Here is a 20,211-nt window from a genome sequence, read left to right as displayed (position 1 = left end):
TTTTCATTAAATACACAACATGTTATTTCTTGGAAGATTAGATAGTTTTGCCTTATTAAATATATTGACAGCCAGTGATGTTTAAAAAAAGAAGGGCCAATTGCAGTTAGGAAAGTTAAATAAACAGGATTTTACCATCTGGGAATTCTTTTCTGACGTCAGGAACTGACTTCCTTACATTTCCCATGTTTAAAACTGTACTTTTAAAGAAGTCAGATGAAAAGAGTGAGAGGTGCAAGGAAGCCAATGTGACTTCCTCTGAATCCTTTTGAACAGTCATTGTAAAATCTACAGAGTCAAGGTTAGGACTTAAACTCAGTATTTGAAAATTCACTGACGTTTTTGCACTTTTCATTCATCTTTTGATTCATTAGAGCACTAATTTTAAAGGTGGATATAAATTTTTCTGGTCACTTTAAACAGAGTGGAGCGACATTCACGAAGGAAGTGATGTGACTCCTTGACAAGTATTGTTCTCAGTAACTCTCATCAGAGCAGAGAGGGTGGACATTTCAGAACAGCCACAGGAAGCATTTCTCACAAACACAAACAATAGGTGTGGTTTAACAGCGATGGGCACTACAGGAAACCTGACTGGCTAGCAAGTGTTGCCCACGGCATTTTGTTGATGAGCTAAAAGGAGAAAAAGAAAAGTACAGAAATACCAGCAACTGCAGTATTATATTCTTGAGTCAACAATTCAGATAAAAGGGGTTCAAAAAAGCCAAATATTTTTTGTGGGCTTATTTATCTTTTTGTTGTTTTATATGTTTCCATGTGGGCATTTTTAACAAACAAAAATACCCGTATAAACTTTCTTTGAAATGCATCAAAAAAATAAAAATAAAAAAGAAGCTGGATCTCTGAATGGATGGATAATGAGATAAAGCAAGATGTTAATGATAGAATAGAGATGATAGGTACATTATAGGTGTTCACTATAAAATTCCTTCAACTTTTCTGTATGTTTTAAAAATTTCACAGCAAAATGTTGGGGAAAAATACATGTTGAACTCAATGACCTAGCACATTTTTTTCTCTATAAAAGATATAGTTGAAATTACATGTACAGTTAAATATTATAAGAGGCTCTGCATTTTTTAAATCCCGGCTCTGTAAAAGATGCTCCATATCCATCACTTTCCTAATTAGCAAAAGTTGACCTTTCAAGCACCGAAAGTTGCTATTTTATCAATTTTAAGGAACGGTTTCTAAAATGCACAACTAAATATAACTTCATATACACATCCTTTTTTTTCAATATACATGTCATTTAAAAAAACTCTAGTGTCACCAAAATAGGAAAGAAATCAAGTAAGGAATGTTATGGGGAATGATACTAAGAAATAAAATGTGTCCAGTGGTCTCCAATGAAAGCTGTCAACATTGACTGACATCTGATTCATGTTTATTAAACTAGTGATGGCTCTGATTTGAGGACTGTTGAATGTTTCATGCTGTGAATTAGTTTCCTAGTCTATCAAGAAAAGATGACCTAGTTAAAATAAGAGTCCTTACAAGTCACACCATATCACACATAGACTGTTCTTTGAATAGACAATCAAATTGCCTTTGAACAAAAGTTGGAAATGAAACATACAAACAATCAAGAGCCATCTATGAGGAAGAACCCAGAGGCAAACGAGCTGAGTGTTTGTAAGCTATGCCATCCAGTTCCTCGTGACTGCTCAGCGGGAAGCATGGGGATAACCTCCCCCAGTTCTCCTCTGCTTCCCCTGGCCACACAGTACTGCGCCAGGAGATCAGAAGCCAGTTATCAGCCTCTCCAGACTGGAAACGTGCTTTTGTTTCCAGAATAAACATGCTTGGATGAACTTAGAAGGAAGTAAAAAAGGTCTAAAATCAAATCTGAAGTTGACTTTGGTGTTTCAGTCTTTCCCGAACCTCCAGGAAAACGGCGTATAGAAGCCAACACAACACTTAAGATCAACATGCAATAAATTTCCAGATCCACGAAACAGTTCCTTAAATAACCAAACTCCAGTGTGGTTTGGCACTATTTGTCTCACAGGAGTAAGAAAGAATTACCCAGAATGTTCTCTTCCTTTTTTTCTCGGTACTGCATTAAGCGTCCAATAGGACATAATCTCTGTGTTTAAGAAGCACTTGAGCTTGCTTAACATTTAATTCAACAAATATTTCCCAGGAACCTACTATCAACAGCAATGAGCCTTTTTAGTTATTTTGTTGTCAAAATTAGATGTTGCTTCCACCCTTCCTTAGAAAAGATAAAACAGAAAATTTTCCTTCTTTTCTAGCCAAGATTTTTTCTTCCTCCTTACTGGCTGTTCTACACACAGATGGTCACTTTGTTGGTTCTATTCCAGTTTTGCTCAAAAACAGCCAGAAAAAAGCATTTGAAGGAAAGAGATCCCCGTTACATGGTGGTTCCTCTCACTGTTCAATCTTCATGGTAGGATCGTCTTAGTACTAGCAATTGTAGTATAAATATGCTACTAAAATCTTTCTTTCCTTCAGGAAAGAAAATAACTCAATTGTAGCATGGGGGTCACCCAGCAGGCCAACTTAACTCTGCCAGCCTGGTTGAGAAGGATCTCCCCGACGCCAGCAGCTCATTACTATTGCAGTACTATCCAGAGTTCTGCCCATCTCTGCTCTTTGATGTTTCATACAATAAAAAGCACACATGGAACTGGGTTAATAATGCTTAAAACTAAAGCTAGTAGTTTAAAATTTAAAATTTCCATTTAAAAATATCCATTTCTTAATTCACTGCAGTTAGTTACCACAGTCATACATAACCGCATGACAAACTGTGTTTTTATTAGTTCTATAGCTTTAACATACTTACTCCAATACTACTGGAGTAGTGAATAAAAAATAAAGTCAAAGAGAACAGAGAGAAGAACAGAATGGAAAAATAAAGTAGGAAAATAAATGGAGCATCTTTATGTGTTGAGAAATTATAAACAACTCAAGAGGAAGGAAAATGAAATAGATTAAAAATTTTATTTCATCACAATTATGTTTTAAATTGAGTCATTTGTTAAGTCTAGCAACAAACTGTATTATTAAGAACAATATAAAAATGTTTGACTTATTTCCTTGTGGATTCTTTGGCCTTTTTGACATTTATTTGTAAGCAGATCACGAGCATTTTCTTCTATTTAAAATTTGGGTGAAAGAATACATGGAATATATTCCATCTTTCTTAAAAACAATTGTCATGAGCAAGACTAGTCTGGCAGATGTCAGGCTCAAAGCCATGAAATGAAATATAAAATTCAAGAAATTATTTTTTAAAATATATAAACAACTACATGTAAATGTGATATAAACGGGCCATTTCAGTCACTTGTGAGTAAACTAATATATTATGGTTTCCTACTGATAAATGGTAGCTTGCTAATGAAATCATTGTATAGTACAGGATACTCACGTTTTAGGATATTTCTTTGCTCTAATTCTTCAGTTGTGGGCCTCTGGCTAAGTCTCCTTTGATGACAAAAAGATATATTACAGGTTACTGGGAGACACAAAATAAAACAATAAACAAACAAAGCTAATTTTTTTCATGTTCTGAGAAATAAAAACCCATTTTTTTCCCCAAGATTTTTTTCTTTTAATTTTTTCCCCAATTATATTTATATTTATTTTTGTGGGATACAGTGTGTTGTTTCAGTACATGCATAAATGACACAAAGTAAAAGGCAATTTTCAAACCTACAAAATAAAAGTCCCCTTTCCACTAGTTCTTCCTCATTTTAGAAACAGATTTCCTGAGTCTCAGCTAGCTACCTGGCTACAGACTTCTGCCTCCCTAGAAGCCTGTGTGGTCATGAAGCTGAGTTTTTGCAATGGGATGAGAGCAGAGTGATGTCTGTCAGTTCCACTCTTTACCCTGAAAATGTGTATTCCTGCCTTTCTCCTTCCCCCTTTCACAGGCTAGAATTTAAACATGGTTGTGTGAGCCAACTTTGCCCATGCATGGGAGACTCTCCATGGGGAAGGAGGAGTAACAAGATGGAAGGAACCTGGGTGCTCTTGGCTGCCTGCAAGGAGCAAGCTCCCCACCCTGGTCAGATGGTACACCTACCTCTGGACTGTGATGTGAAAAAGAAATCAACATACTTTGTTTGAACCACTGTGCTTTTTGGTCTCTATTACAGCAGCTTAGCCTATAGTCTAATTAATATACAGATCATTTGGGTCTAAAATAAGCTGCTGCTCAAGAGTTCATACCAACTCAGGACATGATCAATCTATGTTGCACAGTGTTTTAAGAGAAATACTGCTTTTAGGATCTTAAATGAATATAGAGTTGTCCCTTGGTATCTGTGGGGGATTTGGTTCCAGGACCTCCTGTGGGTACTAAAAATCCATGGATGCTCAACCCCCTGATATAAAATGGCATAGTATGTGCATATAACCTACACACATCCTACTGTATACTTTAAATTATTTCTATATAACTTACAATGCCTAATGCCATGTAAATGCTATGTAAATAGATGTCATACTGTTACTTTAGGTATTACTTTTTATTGTCATACTGTTATTTTATATATTTTAAAATATTTTTGATTCACAGAAGGATGAATCCATGGATATGGAGCCCATGGACAGATATGAGGGACTACTGTATTATGTACAAAGTTATCTTAAGTTATTTTATTTAGGTCCTTCCCATCTGCCTTCAAAGAAACCCAGGCTCATCTGTGATTAGTAGCTATTTGTACGTGGAGCTGATTGTCCTAATAACCCTGTATTTATTTATTTATTTATTTATTTATTTATTTTTAGAAAGTGTAATTTTATTAATACTATTTTTTACATTCTAGGATGTTGTTGTAGAGCAGTTGGGAGGGAAGGAGAGAGGGGAAAGGGGAAGGAAATGGGATGGAAGAAGGAGGAATGAGGAGGGGTGGGATTGAGGCCTGTGGCACCCCCTCATTCCCACAGGGCAGATTGGGGGGCTTTGAGCAGTGGCTTGGTCATTGACAGTCTGGGAGCAGATGTCAGGGGGATGTGGCATAAGCCCTCACCCCCCACCATCCTGGTTTGGGAACCCAGAGCCCTTTTTGCTGCAGCTTGGTGGTCATGGCTGGGCTGGTTGCATGTGTCGGGGGGGTGTGTGGCCGAAGCCCAAAGTCCCCCACCACCCTGGTTCAGGAGAGCCTGGGACACTTCCTGCAGCAGCTCAGTGGTTGCTGCTGGGCTGGCTGCGGTTATCAGGGGGTGTGGCCAAAGCCCGAAGCCCTCCACTGCCCCACCTCAGGAGAGCCCGGGGCGCTTCCTGCAGCAGCTCAGTGGTTGCCACTGGGCTGGCTGTGGGTGTCAGGGGGCGTGGCCAAGGCCCAAGGCCCCCCACCACCCCAGCTCAGGAGAGTCTGGGGCACTTCCTGCAGCAGCTTGGTGGTCATCACTGGGCTGGCTGCAGGTGTCAGGGGGGCATGGTTGCGGTCCTCATCCCCCACCCTCGGGACTGGTTGCAGGTGTCGGGGGGGCATTGCTGAGGCCCCCAGCCCTCCCCTCTTTCTGGCTTGGTAGCCCAGGGGGACTTTCAGTCCTTCTAAGTGTTCTACATGTTCTTTGGTGAAATGACACCTTTACATGCTAATATGAAACTTTGTCTCTGGTTGTGGGTACTTTGTTTTTTCTTTCATTTCTGTGTTGGATTATTTGCTGTTCCCACCATTTAAACTCTGCACTGGAACTAATTTGTTATCCTTTGCTTACTTCTAAAATGGGGGAGCTTCCTGTGGGGACCAGTACTTGGGCTGTGTGGTTGAGTAAATTGCTGCTTTGCTGCTGATTCCCTAGGGAAGGCTTTTTGTGCAGCTCAGGTTTTAATGGTTGACTTTATACGTACTTCTGGCTCTCAGGATCCAGTAAACCTGGGTCATGTAGAAACTCTGGTCTGGGCCTGAGTCTTTGCAGCAAACTGCTCCCCATGCAATTCTATATTCCTGACCTGTCTCCTCTGAGTGGTCCTATGCTGATCGGGGGGCAGATCAGCTGTCCTTGCTGTGCCCCAGTGTCCTTCAGTAGGCCCATCTCCCCTACCACCTGTGCACCAAACACTTCCCATTGGACGGGCTGTGCACCGGTTGCTTGCAATCACTGGCCTCTTAGTGGCTCCTTTTTTCAGTTGTTCTGGCTCCTCGCTTCTATGTGGGTCCATGGGAACTCTATTAGTGGTCTTGCTGGTCTGGGGGCCACCATGGCCCTTTCCCTCTGCCACTTCCAAGCAACTCCATCTGAAGAGCATAGCTGTGGCTTTTGCCAGCTCCTGCTCCATGCTCTCCCCAGCTCCAGCCAGAAGTGGCCGTGGCACGAAATAGTCAGAGTGATTTTTTTCTTTTTCTCATCATGTCTTCTCCTGTCTTCACTCACTCCGTAGGTCTCTCCTCCTCTTACCCTGAGCTCTAGAGGCCCCGGCTTGGCTGTCGTTGTTTTTTATAGTTGTAAATTGGTGGATTTGTGGGAGAGAGTGACACTGGGGACCATCTATTCTGCCATCTTGACCAGAAGCCTGCCTAATAACCCTTTTTATTTATATATAGTTGTAAATTGGTGGATTTGTGGGAGAGAGTGACACTGGGGACCATCTATTCTGCCATCTTGACCAGAAGCCTGCCTAATAACCCTTTTTATTTATATATATATATATATATATATATATATATATATATATATATATATATATATATATATATATATATAGCTTTGTTCTTTAGTTTTGTTTACATTATTAGTTTGTTGTTAATCACAGAGAAAAACTTCCTCTGGACATAGTTTGGATTTGTGCAAATTAAACTAATATACATGAAAGGTAATCTTAATATAAGATACTACTAAGTCTTAATGTTTATGGCTATGACAAAAATGACATGGAGTTGAAATTAATGATATTTTAAATGTCTCATTAAAAATTTTGTTGAAATCTAATCTTCATCAGAGCTACCTTAAAATTAACTTAAATAATTGAGCCCACAAAGGAACACAGTGAATATCCACATCTACATCAGCCAGATTTGGTGCTGTCCACGTACCCCTGAACCCTGTGCTGCATACCTGTACTACCAATCTATTGTACTCTATATCAAGCCCCCAACACACCTCTTTTATTTATGGAATTTCTTCCCTCTGGAATGCCTTTCTCTCCTTCTCCACCTACTATCATCTTACAAATAATTAAACTAGTACCTTAAGGTAGGTGGTTGACCTCTCCTGCAAGTGAGAATTAAAGGCTCCTAGTTCTTTGCCCACACACAGTGGTTGTACACAGACTATACACCTACTAAAGTACGTTTCATACAGGTAATTATAAAGATAATAATCCCAGCAACCATTTATTCATACTTTTAAAATCCTAGGTACTATGCTTGAATCACATTATCTTAACACCTTAAAACAATTCAGCAAGGTAGTCAGTTTCCATTTTATAGATGAGGAAATGAGAGTAATTAATTTGCCTAAGAGAAAACACTAGTGAACACTAGAGCCAGGATTCATACTTAGGTCTTTTGACTTAGATGTTTGCACATGATCCCACTGTGCAGTACATGACCCTGCCTCTTTCACTAGACAGGGAGTTCCCTAAGGTGATAACTGTAGGTGATCTACCTTTGAATGATATTGATTAGATGTGCTGTGTTTATACAGAAACAGTTCTTTAAAATTTACATATTAATAACAGCAAAAACCCTGCTCCAAAAAAAAAAAAAAAAAAACCCTGCTCCATTAAAATTCTACATATATACAGTCTGTGTGTATTTACAGAGGCTTTTAAATTTTGGGGGGTTGCAGTGGAATCCTAATCTATAAAAGAGACAGAAGCTGTTGCTGTTGGATGGTTAGATCTGGGGTGGAGAAGTCTCCTCCCATCTCACTCCAAACATACACCCACACATCCCTGGCTCTCCCCATATCATCTCCAATAAGCAGTCAGATGAAGCAGTTAGAAATCCACTGCCGTATGGGATTCCACGGTGTCAACATTCTTCATGAGACCCCTGCTTTTGAGCATTTGGTTTGTTTTAATTTGTCATTACTATAGATAGCCTTGTAATAAACATCTTTGTAAAACATAGGATTCTTTTTTTTTTTCCCTTTTGGACTATGTCCATGTCCTTCATGTACAGTCCCCCAAAATGGAATTACCATATAAAATCAACTTCTTCATAATCCTTTTATCATATTGGAAAATCATTCAGAAATACTGAACAAGAGCAATGTATATGTGTCCTATTTTCCAGTAAATTTGCCAACATAGAGTTTACTTTTTAAATATGTCTTACTAGTTTAATAGATGCATAATAAATTAATAATAAGAAACATTTAATTTTATTGAGTGTTTGCTATGATCCAGGCACTAAAGTAACTTAAATGTATCATCTCATTTAATCCTCACATGCTCTTGGGTTAGTTAGCTCTGTTTTACAGATGGTGACATGCAGGGGCTCTGTCCTGCCTTGTTTTAAATACTGTATTTCTGTCAGCTCTGGATAAGCCCACACTCTGATTTTGAACAGCCACTTCTCCCAGTGGTTCTCATGGTAATTCTCACTAAGTTTATCACAGCCTCAAATATCTTTCAAACCTGCTGCCAAGTCCCTCATCCTGTCTCAGCAGATGGTTTTCCTTTGGCCCACACTGAAAGAGGTGACATTTATTTCCATTTGTTTTGATTTTATAAAATTAATCCATTATTTATGCCCTGATTCTATAAAGCACATCTATTATCCTTCAAACTTCTTGCCACCCACACATCTGACATCTAAAACTGTCTGCTGAATTTTCCTCACTGATAAAATATTTACTTTCTCTCCACTTATTCATATATTCCTTTGTTCCTTCCACTATGGTTTTCTGAAAATGGATTTCTTGGGCCTCAAGTTAAATGAATATTTAAGTATTTAAAATGTGGTTGCTGCTATTATTGTAAATGCAATCTCCCTTTTTCACATTATTTTCTTGCTATATGTCAATGTTATATACACACGACATTGATTTATAAATCTTACATCTTGTAAACCTGATGAAATTATTCCGTACAGCATTTTTTGGTCACTTTTCAGAGTTTTCTAGGTATATAACTATGTATAATAACAGTATTCTTTCCTATAATTTATATCTTTTTTTCACCACAAATAATTGTGGCCAGACTTTCAGTATAATAAGAGTGGGAATCTTTGTTTGCTTCTTTTCTTAACTTTAAGGTTTCTCCATATACTAAGATAAACAGCATAATTAAAAAAAAAAACTGATTTGTTTAGAATTTTAACAAAGAAACAGAATTTTCTTCAATGCCACCTTAACATTTATTAAGATAGGTATATGATACTTTACTTTTTTATCCCTTACTATGGTAAACTATGATGATATTCTTTGTTTTTAAAGCATACACCCTATTTTGCATTATTCTTTTATGCAAATATTATTCAATGTCTTAAATTCTTCATGGTGAAACATAAACAAGGGCAATAAAACAATCAAAAACCCTAGAAGCATATACTTTTTTACATAGTGTAAAAAGTACAAAATAGGAGACGGTATAAAAGAAAGAAGACTGGCAGAGAGCCCAGGAGCTGAAATGCTAACCCTGGATCTGCTCCTCAATAAGGGAATGTCCTCATAAATTTCCTTAATCTCTCTGGGCCTCAGAGAGGCCCCTTGTTTTTACTTGGTAAGATGACAAGTTTAGACCTGTAAGGTCTTTCCAGCTCGATACTGTTGATCACATTAGTTCCTTCACTTCTGCTGTCTCTTTCCGGAAGCAGTGAATGGTCAAAGTTTAGGGCTGAAGTGAAAAGACTAGAGTGAGAAAGAGACCATTGGTGAACTACTCCCAAACTTCCACCAGTCCTGGGGGGGTTCCAGAGCAGAGAGACCCTCAAGGCCTCTTCTTAGATTCCCTGTTAGGCTGAGCTTTCCCTTCAGATGGAAAAACAGCCAACGGCCTCTGGAACCCCCACGCCAACCCTCCAGTTGCACCGCGGTCATGCAAGTCTTCCACTTCCAAGCAAGGACAGCAATTTCCTCCCACCTCCAAATCCAAATCCACTCTGGCATTCCAGACTGTTCCCTTCTCCCAATTAGGCATCCTGTTGTGGATGCATCATGAGAGAAGTCAGCAGAATAACTAATACTTAAATGTGCTTGAACTGATAATCTGAAATGAGAGCTTCAGAGTGAATGAAGCTCTATTAAAACTGCCAGTTCAGTGGACTTCCAAAGTCACTAGTAGCAAAAGCAGAAATACCACACCGTGGCTGGAGACAGAAGAGATGTCAGATGGACCATTTATTTGAAGTTAAAAAGGGAAAGTTTAAATATGGGCCTATAGCTACTTGACTTGGGTGGAGCCAGCCACTGTAGCTAAGTAACATCTCTACAGTCTCACACTCCCCAGGACAGAACCTCACAGTGTTCACAGGAATGCTAGTGAGTCTGTGGATTATGCCAGAAGTTGGGCAAACTTGGTCCACAGGCCAAATCCAGCCTGCCACCTTTTTTGGTAAATAACGTTTTACTGGAACACAGCTACACTCATTTGTTTATATATCATTTATGTCTGCTTTCATGCTACAACAGCACAGCGGAGTATCTGCAACACAGACCATTTGGCCAGCAGAGCCTAAAATATTTACTAACTGGTCCTTTTACAGAAGTCTGTTGACTCCTGGATTAGGCTTTGGTGACCTCAAAGACAATGGCTAACTGTACCAAAGGGCAGGTTCTTCGAGTGGTTCTCCATCCAAGACTAACTTTAGAAGACCAGATAGGCCAGATATGCCTGTACACAAGGAATTCCCAAAGATCCCAGTTAGGTAGGAAACTTCGAGAGGGAGAAAAGTATGAATTAGTTAATGCTGTCCTAAAATGTCAGCAATTACCTGACCAACTTGGTTCCAATCTGTTGTCGGATTTCCTGCCTCTCTTCTTCAGATGTACGCTGCAAGATGTTTTTGTCCTCTAATTCTTTCTTAGATGGTCTGTTGCCAAGTTTGATAGCAAGAGTATCCCTTCGTCGTATTTTACTTGCCAAAGCACCTGAGGATTGAAAAAGGACAGTAATGCAGAGAAAGCAGCTTTTCGCCAGAGAACTAGGGTTACACGTGGAGTGGACTTTAAACAAAGCCCATACCAAATTTTTTATCCACATGCAAGAGGGGACTCTTAATTAACCTAAGGAAAGAAAGATTTCGAGTTGGATAGAGTTCATTTTGAAAAAACTGAAGATCTATTTTTTTAAATGTTCTGAAAAATATTGGGACACCATGAAAAAACTTGGAAGTATCACCTCATCATTTGGAAAGTGTTATTTGAAGTTTATTTTGCTGAGATGCTGGATCATGAAAATTACTGATTGCACAATGCTTTTTCTTGCTTTTCTTTTCCAGTTTTGAAAAATTAGCCCCTTTGCTTGGACTGTACAGTTAATCCTTGTCTTCTTTCCTCCACTCAGACACCATGCCAACATACAGTCTATCTTTTACAACAATGTTTTAACCCTCAATTATCCAGGAATTCTTAAAATCTCAACAGATGATAGTTAATACCAGGTGGATGATAATGATTATTTTTTGCTCCCTGCAAATTAGAAGAAATTTGACAACTGCTATATAATCATTAATATAGTAACAACTTTTCATAATCTATAAATTTAATCCCACAGTGAGTTCCTCACAAGTCATCCTGCTCAGAAGCTAAAAAAAATCATAGCACTTTCCAGTTCCCCACGTTGTCCATAAATGGCGGGCTTTACCCACTTCAGTATCATTCTTTCCTAGAAGATGTCTTACTTATTGAGGATGAGTGGTTGTTTTTAATTCTCAAAATATATTTGTCATTCTTGACTCGTTCCTCCCTTCTCTCTCTTTAAAGTCCAGTATAAAAGGGAGTGAAACTTTCAAACATCTCCAATGAGTAAACCAATGAATCCTGCCTTGATTGTCCTGCTTCGAGAATGGTCCCAGGATGCAAGGACCATCTTTGATCACACCAAGAAAAGCCTCTGTCAGGGGAAAGCCTTGATTCTTTCTACACATACAAGTATGTAGGCCCGACCCACTCCTGTGACTTCACCTTCCAGAAAGGCCTGTCACCTAAAGTTCAACTTTAGGATATACACATTTATAACTTGAGAAAGGAAGATGAGGGGAAAGAACACATCAGATGCCCGGTTCCTAACAAGGCATACTTGTTCTTTATGAAATGCAGCTGTGGCTACCCACCACCCACTGTCCTCCCGCCTCTTGAAAACAGTCTTACTTTCTCCACTGCCATCCTCATCCTCATCCTCTTCCTCGTCGTCATCGGTGTACAAGATAGGCCCATCGGAGTCAGAATCATTGGCCTGGTAGTCCCTTTGGCCTTCATCCTCTGGGGCACTGAAGGATTCCAAAGATTCTCCCATCAGCCCAGGAGTCAGTAGCTGGGGTGCTGCCTTCCCCAGCTCGTCTTTGGTTGTGAAACTGTTAAAGGCACAGAAATACAGGGGTGATGTGAAGCTCAGAGCAACCCTCAGGGACACCAACACCATGAAAAGGAGCTCTAGTTTCATGGGCATTCTTCAGGCTGTGAAGAGAAACCAGACATAGGACAGCTAAAGTCACTGAAATGAAAAGGCAGGGCTGTCTTACTTAATGCTGGAGGTTTTACATTCTTCACCTGTAAAATGAAAAGACCAGATGGTGTCGAATCATCTAAGACTAGATGGTGTCCAATATATTTAGTAAATGAATATGGCAAAACTTATTTACTAAATGAATATGGTAAAACTATATTTTGCAGATTTATTTTTCCATAGCAATGGGAGTTCCGTGGAAAGAATAATGGGCTGGAAGCTCCTGGATATTTGACTTCGTCTGCACTTTTTGTTTGACCTATAACTCCTACTTAATCTTCAAGTCTCAGTTAAAGCCTCAGCTCCTTTAGGAATCTTTTGTGGATCTTCAGTTCAGTTCCTTGCCCTGCCTCTCTGCTCCCACGGCGACCTGAAGACAACCCCACTGGAGTACTTGGCATATGCACCCTGACCACCCATGCTTGCCTGCCTTCTTAACCCCCACAAGTTCCTTGACAAGCACCCAGGAGGGTAGTGGTATAGAAGAGCACATCTTGTTTCATTAACATATGAATTAATCCTATTTTTATCCCAGCTAGGGTATCACCAGACAACAATCATTTATCTCCTCTGTGATTTCATTTCTCCATTTATAAAACCGCCTCTCACAGGATTACAGTAATAACATAAGATGGATAAAGTGTGAAATTTAAGTAAACTCTTCAGAAGAAAGGTGATGTGCAAGGATACAATCATTTTCTATTATTTAGCTTTGTAAGAGTCTCTGGTTTAAAGAGGTGTTATAAATATACAAAGCTTTCCAATTTTCAAAGACTAAAACAAAAACATATTATACTAAAAACAATGTAATTTTCATCGTAAGATACAGAACAAACCCCCAAATTGCTTTCTGATATAAACAGAAGAAGCTACATTTGGATGTCATACCTCTGAAAGACTACTTAGAGCAAAGCATGTCTGCCAGTCTCACTAACTAAAAACAAACAAAAACAAAAACAGTTCTTTGAATAATAAACACAGGTAAGTTTTATCAGAATATGAGGTATTTAAAATTCTACTTTATGGTTATAAGCCTAAGTGCTCTCAAAATTCTCTATTTTTCACTTACTAGAAAAAACCAACATTCTAAATTCTTGTTCTCAAAGGGGGACATATAAAATCTCACCTTTTATTGTGTACAATATATATAAATAAAATTTACCATTTTAACCATTTTTAAGTGTACAGTTCAGAAGCATTAAGTACATTCATACTGTTGTGTAACCAGCAACACCATTCATCTCCAGAACCTTTTCGTCTTCCCAAATTGAAACTTTGTACTCATTAAAAATAATTTTCCATATTTCCCCCTTGCCCCCGCCCCTGGCCCTTGGCCACCACCATTCTACTTTCTGTCTCTATGAATTTGACTATTCCGGGTACCTCATATAAGTGAAGTTATACAATGTTTGTCCTTTTGTGTTTGACTCACTTCACTTAGCATAATGCCTTCAAGGTTCATTCATGTTGTAGCATAAGTCAGAAGTTCCCTCTTTTCAAAGCCTCAATGATAGTCCACTGTATGTTTACGACACATTTTGTGTATTCATTCATCAGTTGACGGACATTTGGGTTGCGTCCACCATTTGGCGATTGTGATTAATGCTGCTATGAACATTCAAATTCAAATTCAAGTTCTTGCTTTCAATTCTTCTGGCTATATACACATAAGTGAAACTGCTGGATCCTATGCTAATTCTATGTTTAATTTTTTTGAGGGACCACTGTACTGTTTTCCACAGTGTGAAATCTCATCCTAAATAAAAGAAGATCTATTTTTATGGGAGAACTTTTCTACAGTCTGATTTTTAGTTAATTGCCACTGGAAGCCATTCTTGTTTGAATAGTCTGCCATTATGGGTGACCACGGCACATTAAAAAGATATGTTAATTAATAACAGCAGAACAAAAGATATTTCAGAGTTGAGTCCTGTTACTTGTTCATGTCATTGTTAACTAATTTATTAAAATACTAATTATTATTTTAATCTTACCATTTGTATTTCATAATGTTTCACAGTTTTCAAAGAGTTCAGCATCCACTTACAACTTACAAATATTCTATAGAATAAGGAGGGCAGATGATTGATAGTTGATGGGGTCAAAGCCAGGAGTGAGTCACCGAACCAAGGTAGCAAGTCCAGTCTAGAGCCCAGACTGAAGACTCTTAGTCTACCTGTTAAGCGTTATATTATATTTTATACTTAATACTACAAGTTAATGTTATATATTAATGTTATATTTAAGTTAATATTACATATACACCAAATCTGTATCAATCACCTCATGACTTGGCTCTCATGTTTTTCCTGGGTATGTTGGACAATATAGTACCTCCTGTAAATGTTTGTGGAAATGGGCTGAATAAGCTCCAAGTGAGCTTATCAGGTTCTGCCTTGTATTATACCACACATATGTGTTATTGACTAAGCTGCTGATAAAGAGAAACCTAACAAATAGTTAATACCCTGCAATATGAGAAGAGAAGTAGATATTTTTATACACAGCCACTTGCCCTCTTTAAAACTTTGATATTTGTGTTCCAAACAGAAGTTTCTTCATAAAATGACAGGATTTTCACACATTAGTTGACTAAACATAACTCAGGGAGAGTTCTAAGTAAAGCAAGTGACTAAGTGCCAGAAATTCTAATCCACATATCCATTTGAAAAAGGAAGAAAAAATTTGAGAGACTACTTACTCCAGGTTCACTAATTCAAGAGCAAACACAAATTACCTCTGTATGATGAACTGTAATTGAAATTTAAAATTTTAAATATACAGAGAAGAAAATCTCGATGAGCTCTTCTAGGAAAGCATTGTAGTTACTCTGACTGACAGGAAAATCTATCATAAGTATCCTCAATGTCTAATGATGTCCTAAGCTCACTCCTTCTTATTACAGTCCCAGTAGAAATGGAGAACAGAAACTTACCTCTTTTGTCTGACAGTTCTTTATAAACTTGGGCTTAAGACTGATATTAAGCCCCCAGTATGCAGCGTGGTGCTTAGCACAAGAAAGTGCACTCCCTAAATGTTTGTGGAAATGAACTAGACAGAGTCTGGTCACCTTTGGATACAGGCTCTCTGAATGCTTAAGACTATTTAAGGAAGTGTTTTATAGGTTGCACCTTGTTCTTCAGTATATTGAACAATAAACCCATATACTCAACCTATTTCCCCAAATTTAGACCTTAACTTAAACATTTATACTTTCTGGACACATTGGACAACATTTTGGTAAAAACTACTCTTAGCTATTCTGTCTCGCTCACTTTTGTATCTTTGGTGCTTAGTACAATGCCCAGCACAGAGAAGGTAAGCAAAAATATATGCTGAAAGAATGAATGTTCAGTTATACAGGTTGGGAGTGATTACAATGCTGAAAAATACTACAATTAAATGATGACATTTGCTACGTGCTGGAAATATTAAGGACCTGTTTGGTTTAAATGTGTTCCTCAGAATTCACGTGTTAAAAACTGAAGCCTCATTGTGACAGTGTGGCCTAATGACAGGTGTTCAGGTCATCAGGGCTCCACCCTGAATTTCATTATAAAAAGGGCTTGTGGGCGTGTGTCTACTCTCTTGCACTGTTTGCCCTTCCACCATCAGCCATTGGATGATGTAGCAAGAAGGCCCTCGCCAGATGCCAGCACCTTGATCGTTGACCTCACAGCCTCCAGGACTGTGAGCCAATAAATTTCTGTTCATTACAAAATTACCCAGTTTCAGGGATTCTGTTATAGCAGCACAAAATGGACTAAGACAGACCCCCAAACCATACATTTCAATATCTTATTTCCCATATCTTTTATTAAAATGTCAAACCAATAAGAGAAACTAATTTGTAATTTGACATTTATTTATCTTTCTTTGGCTTTCTTTCTAATGATGGTGTTTCAAAATGATAAAAATAGAGAAACAAGAAACTATTAGGAAAAAAACAGCAGTAGAAGCAACAGTTTTGAAAAACACAAAAATATTCAAAGCATGGAATTTGGTGTGCAGCATGGGGTTTGCATTCTGGCTTTGCCACTGCTAACCCAGCAATCTTGGGAAAATTATTTTACCTCTCTCAATGCCAGTTTTCGTATCTATAAAACAGAGACACTTCAGAGAAGTCATCTGTGAATTAAATGATACCACATGTACAGTGCTTAGTTTCTGACATTAAATAAGTATTCAATAAATGAAGGTTATTATTATCAGCAATTAAATAATTAAAGTTGATATTTTGGCCTCTTGATCAAAACCAACCAAATTAATGTACTAAATTTTTTTTGAAAGTCTAACACGACAAGGATTTTTTTTGAAAGAGAACCTAGTAAAAGATTGGAAGAGTGAATATAAATTTTATTCTTAGAAATAGGAGAGAAGAGGGTGAATTTAAGAGCTCCATGACTTCCCTAGTTAATTAATAATTGCATCTATTATACTCAGACAGCCCTCTCTTCATACTTGCGGGATGAGAGAGATAACATGTCTTATATACCTTTAAGCAGAATACTTATAGGAGTCGGTGAGTGATCAGATGCAAGGAATGAAGGAGAATATGGACCCTAGCTTGAACCCCAGGCTTCTGTCTTGGGCAACTGGACAACAGCGGGGCCACGAGCCCACCTAGTGAATGATGGTGGGGCAACTTCAAGTTCCTGAGCCCGTTTTGTTTGTTTGTCTTCTTAAACACAACTGAGATTACTGGATCACTCTCTTTTATCTGCCATTGTACTCTATCAGGGTCATCTCATCTGCAGTAATGCTTCCACTGTATTGAAGTAAGCTGACTTTTACTTTAACTACATGCCTTGGGTTGGACGTCCCCCAAAACTTATTCCCTACAGTAACTGTTGAGGATGGGAAATCCTGCTACGGTAATTAAAAGGTGGGGCCTTGAACAGGTGATTAGATCGTAGGAACACGCCCTAGTGAATGGATTAAAAATGGTGGTCAGCGACGTGGTTCTGAGAGCTTTAAAAGGAGAACACATGAGAGTCTCTCTTTGCTCTGCCATTTTCTGCCTTGTGAGATCTTTGGGTCACTGTTGACACTACCAAGGCCTTAACCAAATGTGTTCCCTGGACTTTGGACTTCTCAGCCTCCAAAACTATAAGCAATAAATTTCATTTTCTTACAAATTACCCAGTTCCAAATATTTTTGTTATATGCAACAGAAATGGACTAATACACTACGTTAGCTTACTTTTTCATTTTCTTTCAACAATTCAATGAACATCCTTTGAGTGTCTGTCTATGGCATACGAGACTCTGCACTGGTGGCTGGGGACATAGATGTAAATAAGACATATTGGTTAGTTCTGTCCCACAGGTAGGAAAAAAGGGTTGTCTGAGGCAGTAGACACAATAACCACTTCTACCTAGGAACTGAGCTGGGCGGGGCATTGAGGGAGCATGAAAGGGGGCCACGCTACAGCTGAAGGAAAGGGGTTGGAATTTGAAAGAGTTCTTTCCGGATGGCTTTTATTTTCTTGGAGAAAGAGAAGGCTAAGTAACTTGTTGAAATGAAGGTGGGCAGGAGTGGGTGGGCAATCTGGACTCAAGTGGTAAAGGTTTAAGATAAGCACTATAATGAAAGAGAAGGCAATTGTTTAGGGACAAGAAAAAGGACTGCTGAGCAGTGCTGAAGTGGGTTCTGAATGTACTTGAAAACCACAGATCTGAAAGTGGTGTCTGTCAGCATCACCAATGTAATTTTCTCCAGCAGCCCATGTCATCCCCAGGGCAGGGCTATGAAACACCAATGGTTGGATTACATGTGTGCTTACCTAACATTCACTAGCTTAAATTATTAAAGAAGGACAACTAGGATCTCCATTTCAACAGCACACTTTAGAGATCTTTAGTACTCAGGTGGAATATGGGGTCTGTGCCCAACTCACCATTTTGCGTTTTCTCTGCTAACACTTAAGCCAGCGCCTGAGTGGGGAGTGGTTCTGTTCGTCGGCTCTTCTGTCCAAAGAAGCTGACTTGGGTCTAAGGCAGAGACGGACAGGTCAGCTCCACTGCTGACCAGGACCACTGGAGTGTCTGAGGCAATAATGCACTGATCCTCAAGAGGTGGAGGAGGAACAGGGGGAGAAGGTGGAGGAGCCACAGGGGGTGGAGGAACTGTGGACTTGGCTTTGCCCGTGGCCTGCTCCTCGGCCCCAGGGACAGTCTGCTCGGGTTTGAGAGTCTCTACATCAGTCTCCAAAGGTTCTCCTTTAAGGTCGGATGTGACAGAAGTGGTTGTGTCTGAGGACAGTCGAGACGTTGCTGGCTGCTTGCCAGTTTTTTTCTTGCCCTTTGTGGTCCCCGTTGTCCCTGTTTTGCTAGAAACTGTCTCCTTTGAAGCTTTGGGACGAGATGAAGTGGATGAAGTAGATGGTGAAGCTGATGCTTTGGAGCCAGTTGGTTTTTTTGAATGAGAGGAACCAGCTACAACAGAGAGATTTTGCATTAAAAGTCAAAGAATGCAATGCTTTTCAAATAAAGTAACCAAGTTGTAATTGTGAATGATATTTAAAATATTCCCTTTAAAATTTGTCGAATAAACAATTAAAAGAAATTAGGCTAATAATAATGGTCTTGTTTTCTGCCCCTTCCCTGCCTCCAATCTAAGAGACACCAAGTGATACATATGGCAAAACTTGAAGGGACAAGAGCCCTCTGTAATCTGTCTCTTTTAGTCTTTGGCTGCAATAGCCAAAGGGAAAATCTTCGGCTCTCTGTCCTGGGGATCATCTGAAAAAGGCCCTGTCTGTTCTGAGAAGGGATATTATGGTGTACAGAGGACAGACACCAGCAGCTTACCGGGTGTGGTATATACACAGTTGGGCTCATAAATTATACATGTTCTATGAGGTCTTTCCGGGAATGCAGTGGTGACCACATCCAAGAGACCTAGGTATATACCACCAGCTCCTTTCTGGGTCAAAAGCAAACTCACACTTCTACTGCTAAAAGAGTGAACTCCAAACCAGCTGTTCCCACAGCTCTAGAGAGAAGCTCACCATGCTGGTTTGTACTTCCATCTGTAGGAGTGATGGGCAGAGTGAAAACACAAGGCCACATATGGAAGACAAGCTCCCTTCCAAACATCAAAAGGCAGAAAAAAATCTTCTTTTTTACAAAAAAAAAAAAAAAAAATTCACACGTGTAGCATCTGAATACTTTGAAAAGAAAGAATATCGTTCTCAAGTCTTCTGACCCCACCTTCACAAATCTAATCCTCTTTACCACTTACGTTCCCAGAAGGCCTTCATCAAAGAGTCACCGTGGTATATTTACCCACTTCTGCACAGGGCCACCTTCAACCAAACCATTTTCAGGAAAAGAAGGTTAACTATGCTTTCCTTTATGTCATCTTAGGAATTTCACTTAAACTCCTAGGAGAATGCTCTTTTCTGTCATGACCTTTATGATCTACAAATTTCTCCTAATTGCTTCTTCTATGATAATGTTAGATGTTCCTGCTTTTTCATGATGGGTTAAACTACCTTTCACAAAACTGTAAGAAAATAACTTGTTACTTTGGTGGAGTCAATCTACATTGCACACAGATGTTATTGTCACTTACCTCTGGTTATAACTTT

At 39.0% G+C, this 20,211-nt stretch overlaps 1 protein-coding gene across 4 annotated transcripts in view; it reads right to left on the bottom strand.

The window, feature by feature from the left end:
• PHACTR2 (phosphatase and actin regulator 2) overlaps positions 1-20,211 on the bottom strand; it is a 128,714-nt gene that overhangs the window by 29,481 nt on the left and 79,022 nt on the right. For all 4 annotated transcript variants that reach the window (XR_010023635.1, XM_063097471.1, XM_063097474.1 and 1 more), the window contains 4 exons: positions 18,517-19,054; positions 12,262-12,464; positions 10,884-11,040; positions 3,422-3,477 (listed from right to left, as the gene is read on the bottom strand). Coding sequence is in view for 3 of the 4 variants with exons in the window: in XM_063097471.1 (XP_062953541.1) it covers positions 3,422-3,477; positions 10,884-11,040; positions 12,262-12,464; positions 18,517-19,054 (954 nt within the window). In the remaining variant the exon portion in view is untranslated. The remainder of the gene's footprint in view (positions 1-3,421; positions 3,478-10,883; positions 11,041-12,261; positions 12,465-18,516; positions 19,055-20,211) is intronic.

This window comes from Cynocephalus volans, chromosome 5 (genome assembly GCF_027409185.1).
Source record: "Cynocephalus volans isolate mCynVol1 chromosome 5, mCynVol1.pri, whole genome shotgun sequence".
NCBI lineage: Eukaryota > Metazoa > Chordata > Mammalia > Dermoptera > Cynocephalidae > Cynocephalus > Cynocephalus volans.
Note: the sequence above shows the minus strand (reverse complement) of the source record. Positions and strands in the feature narration are given on the sequence as shown.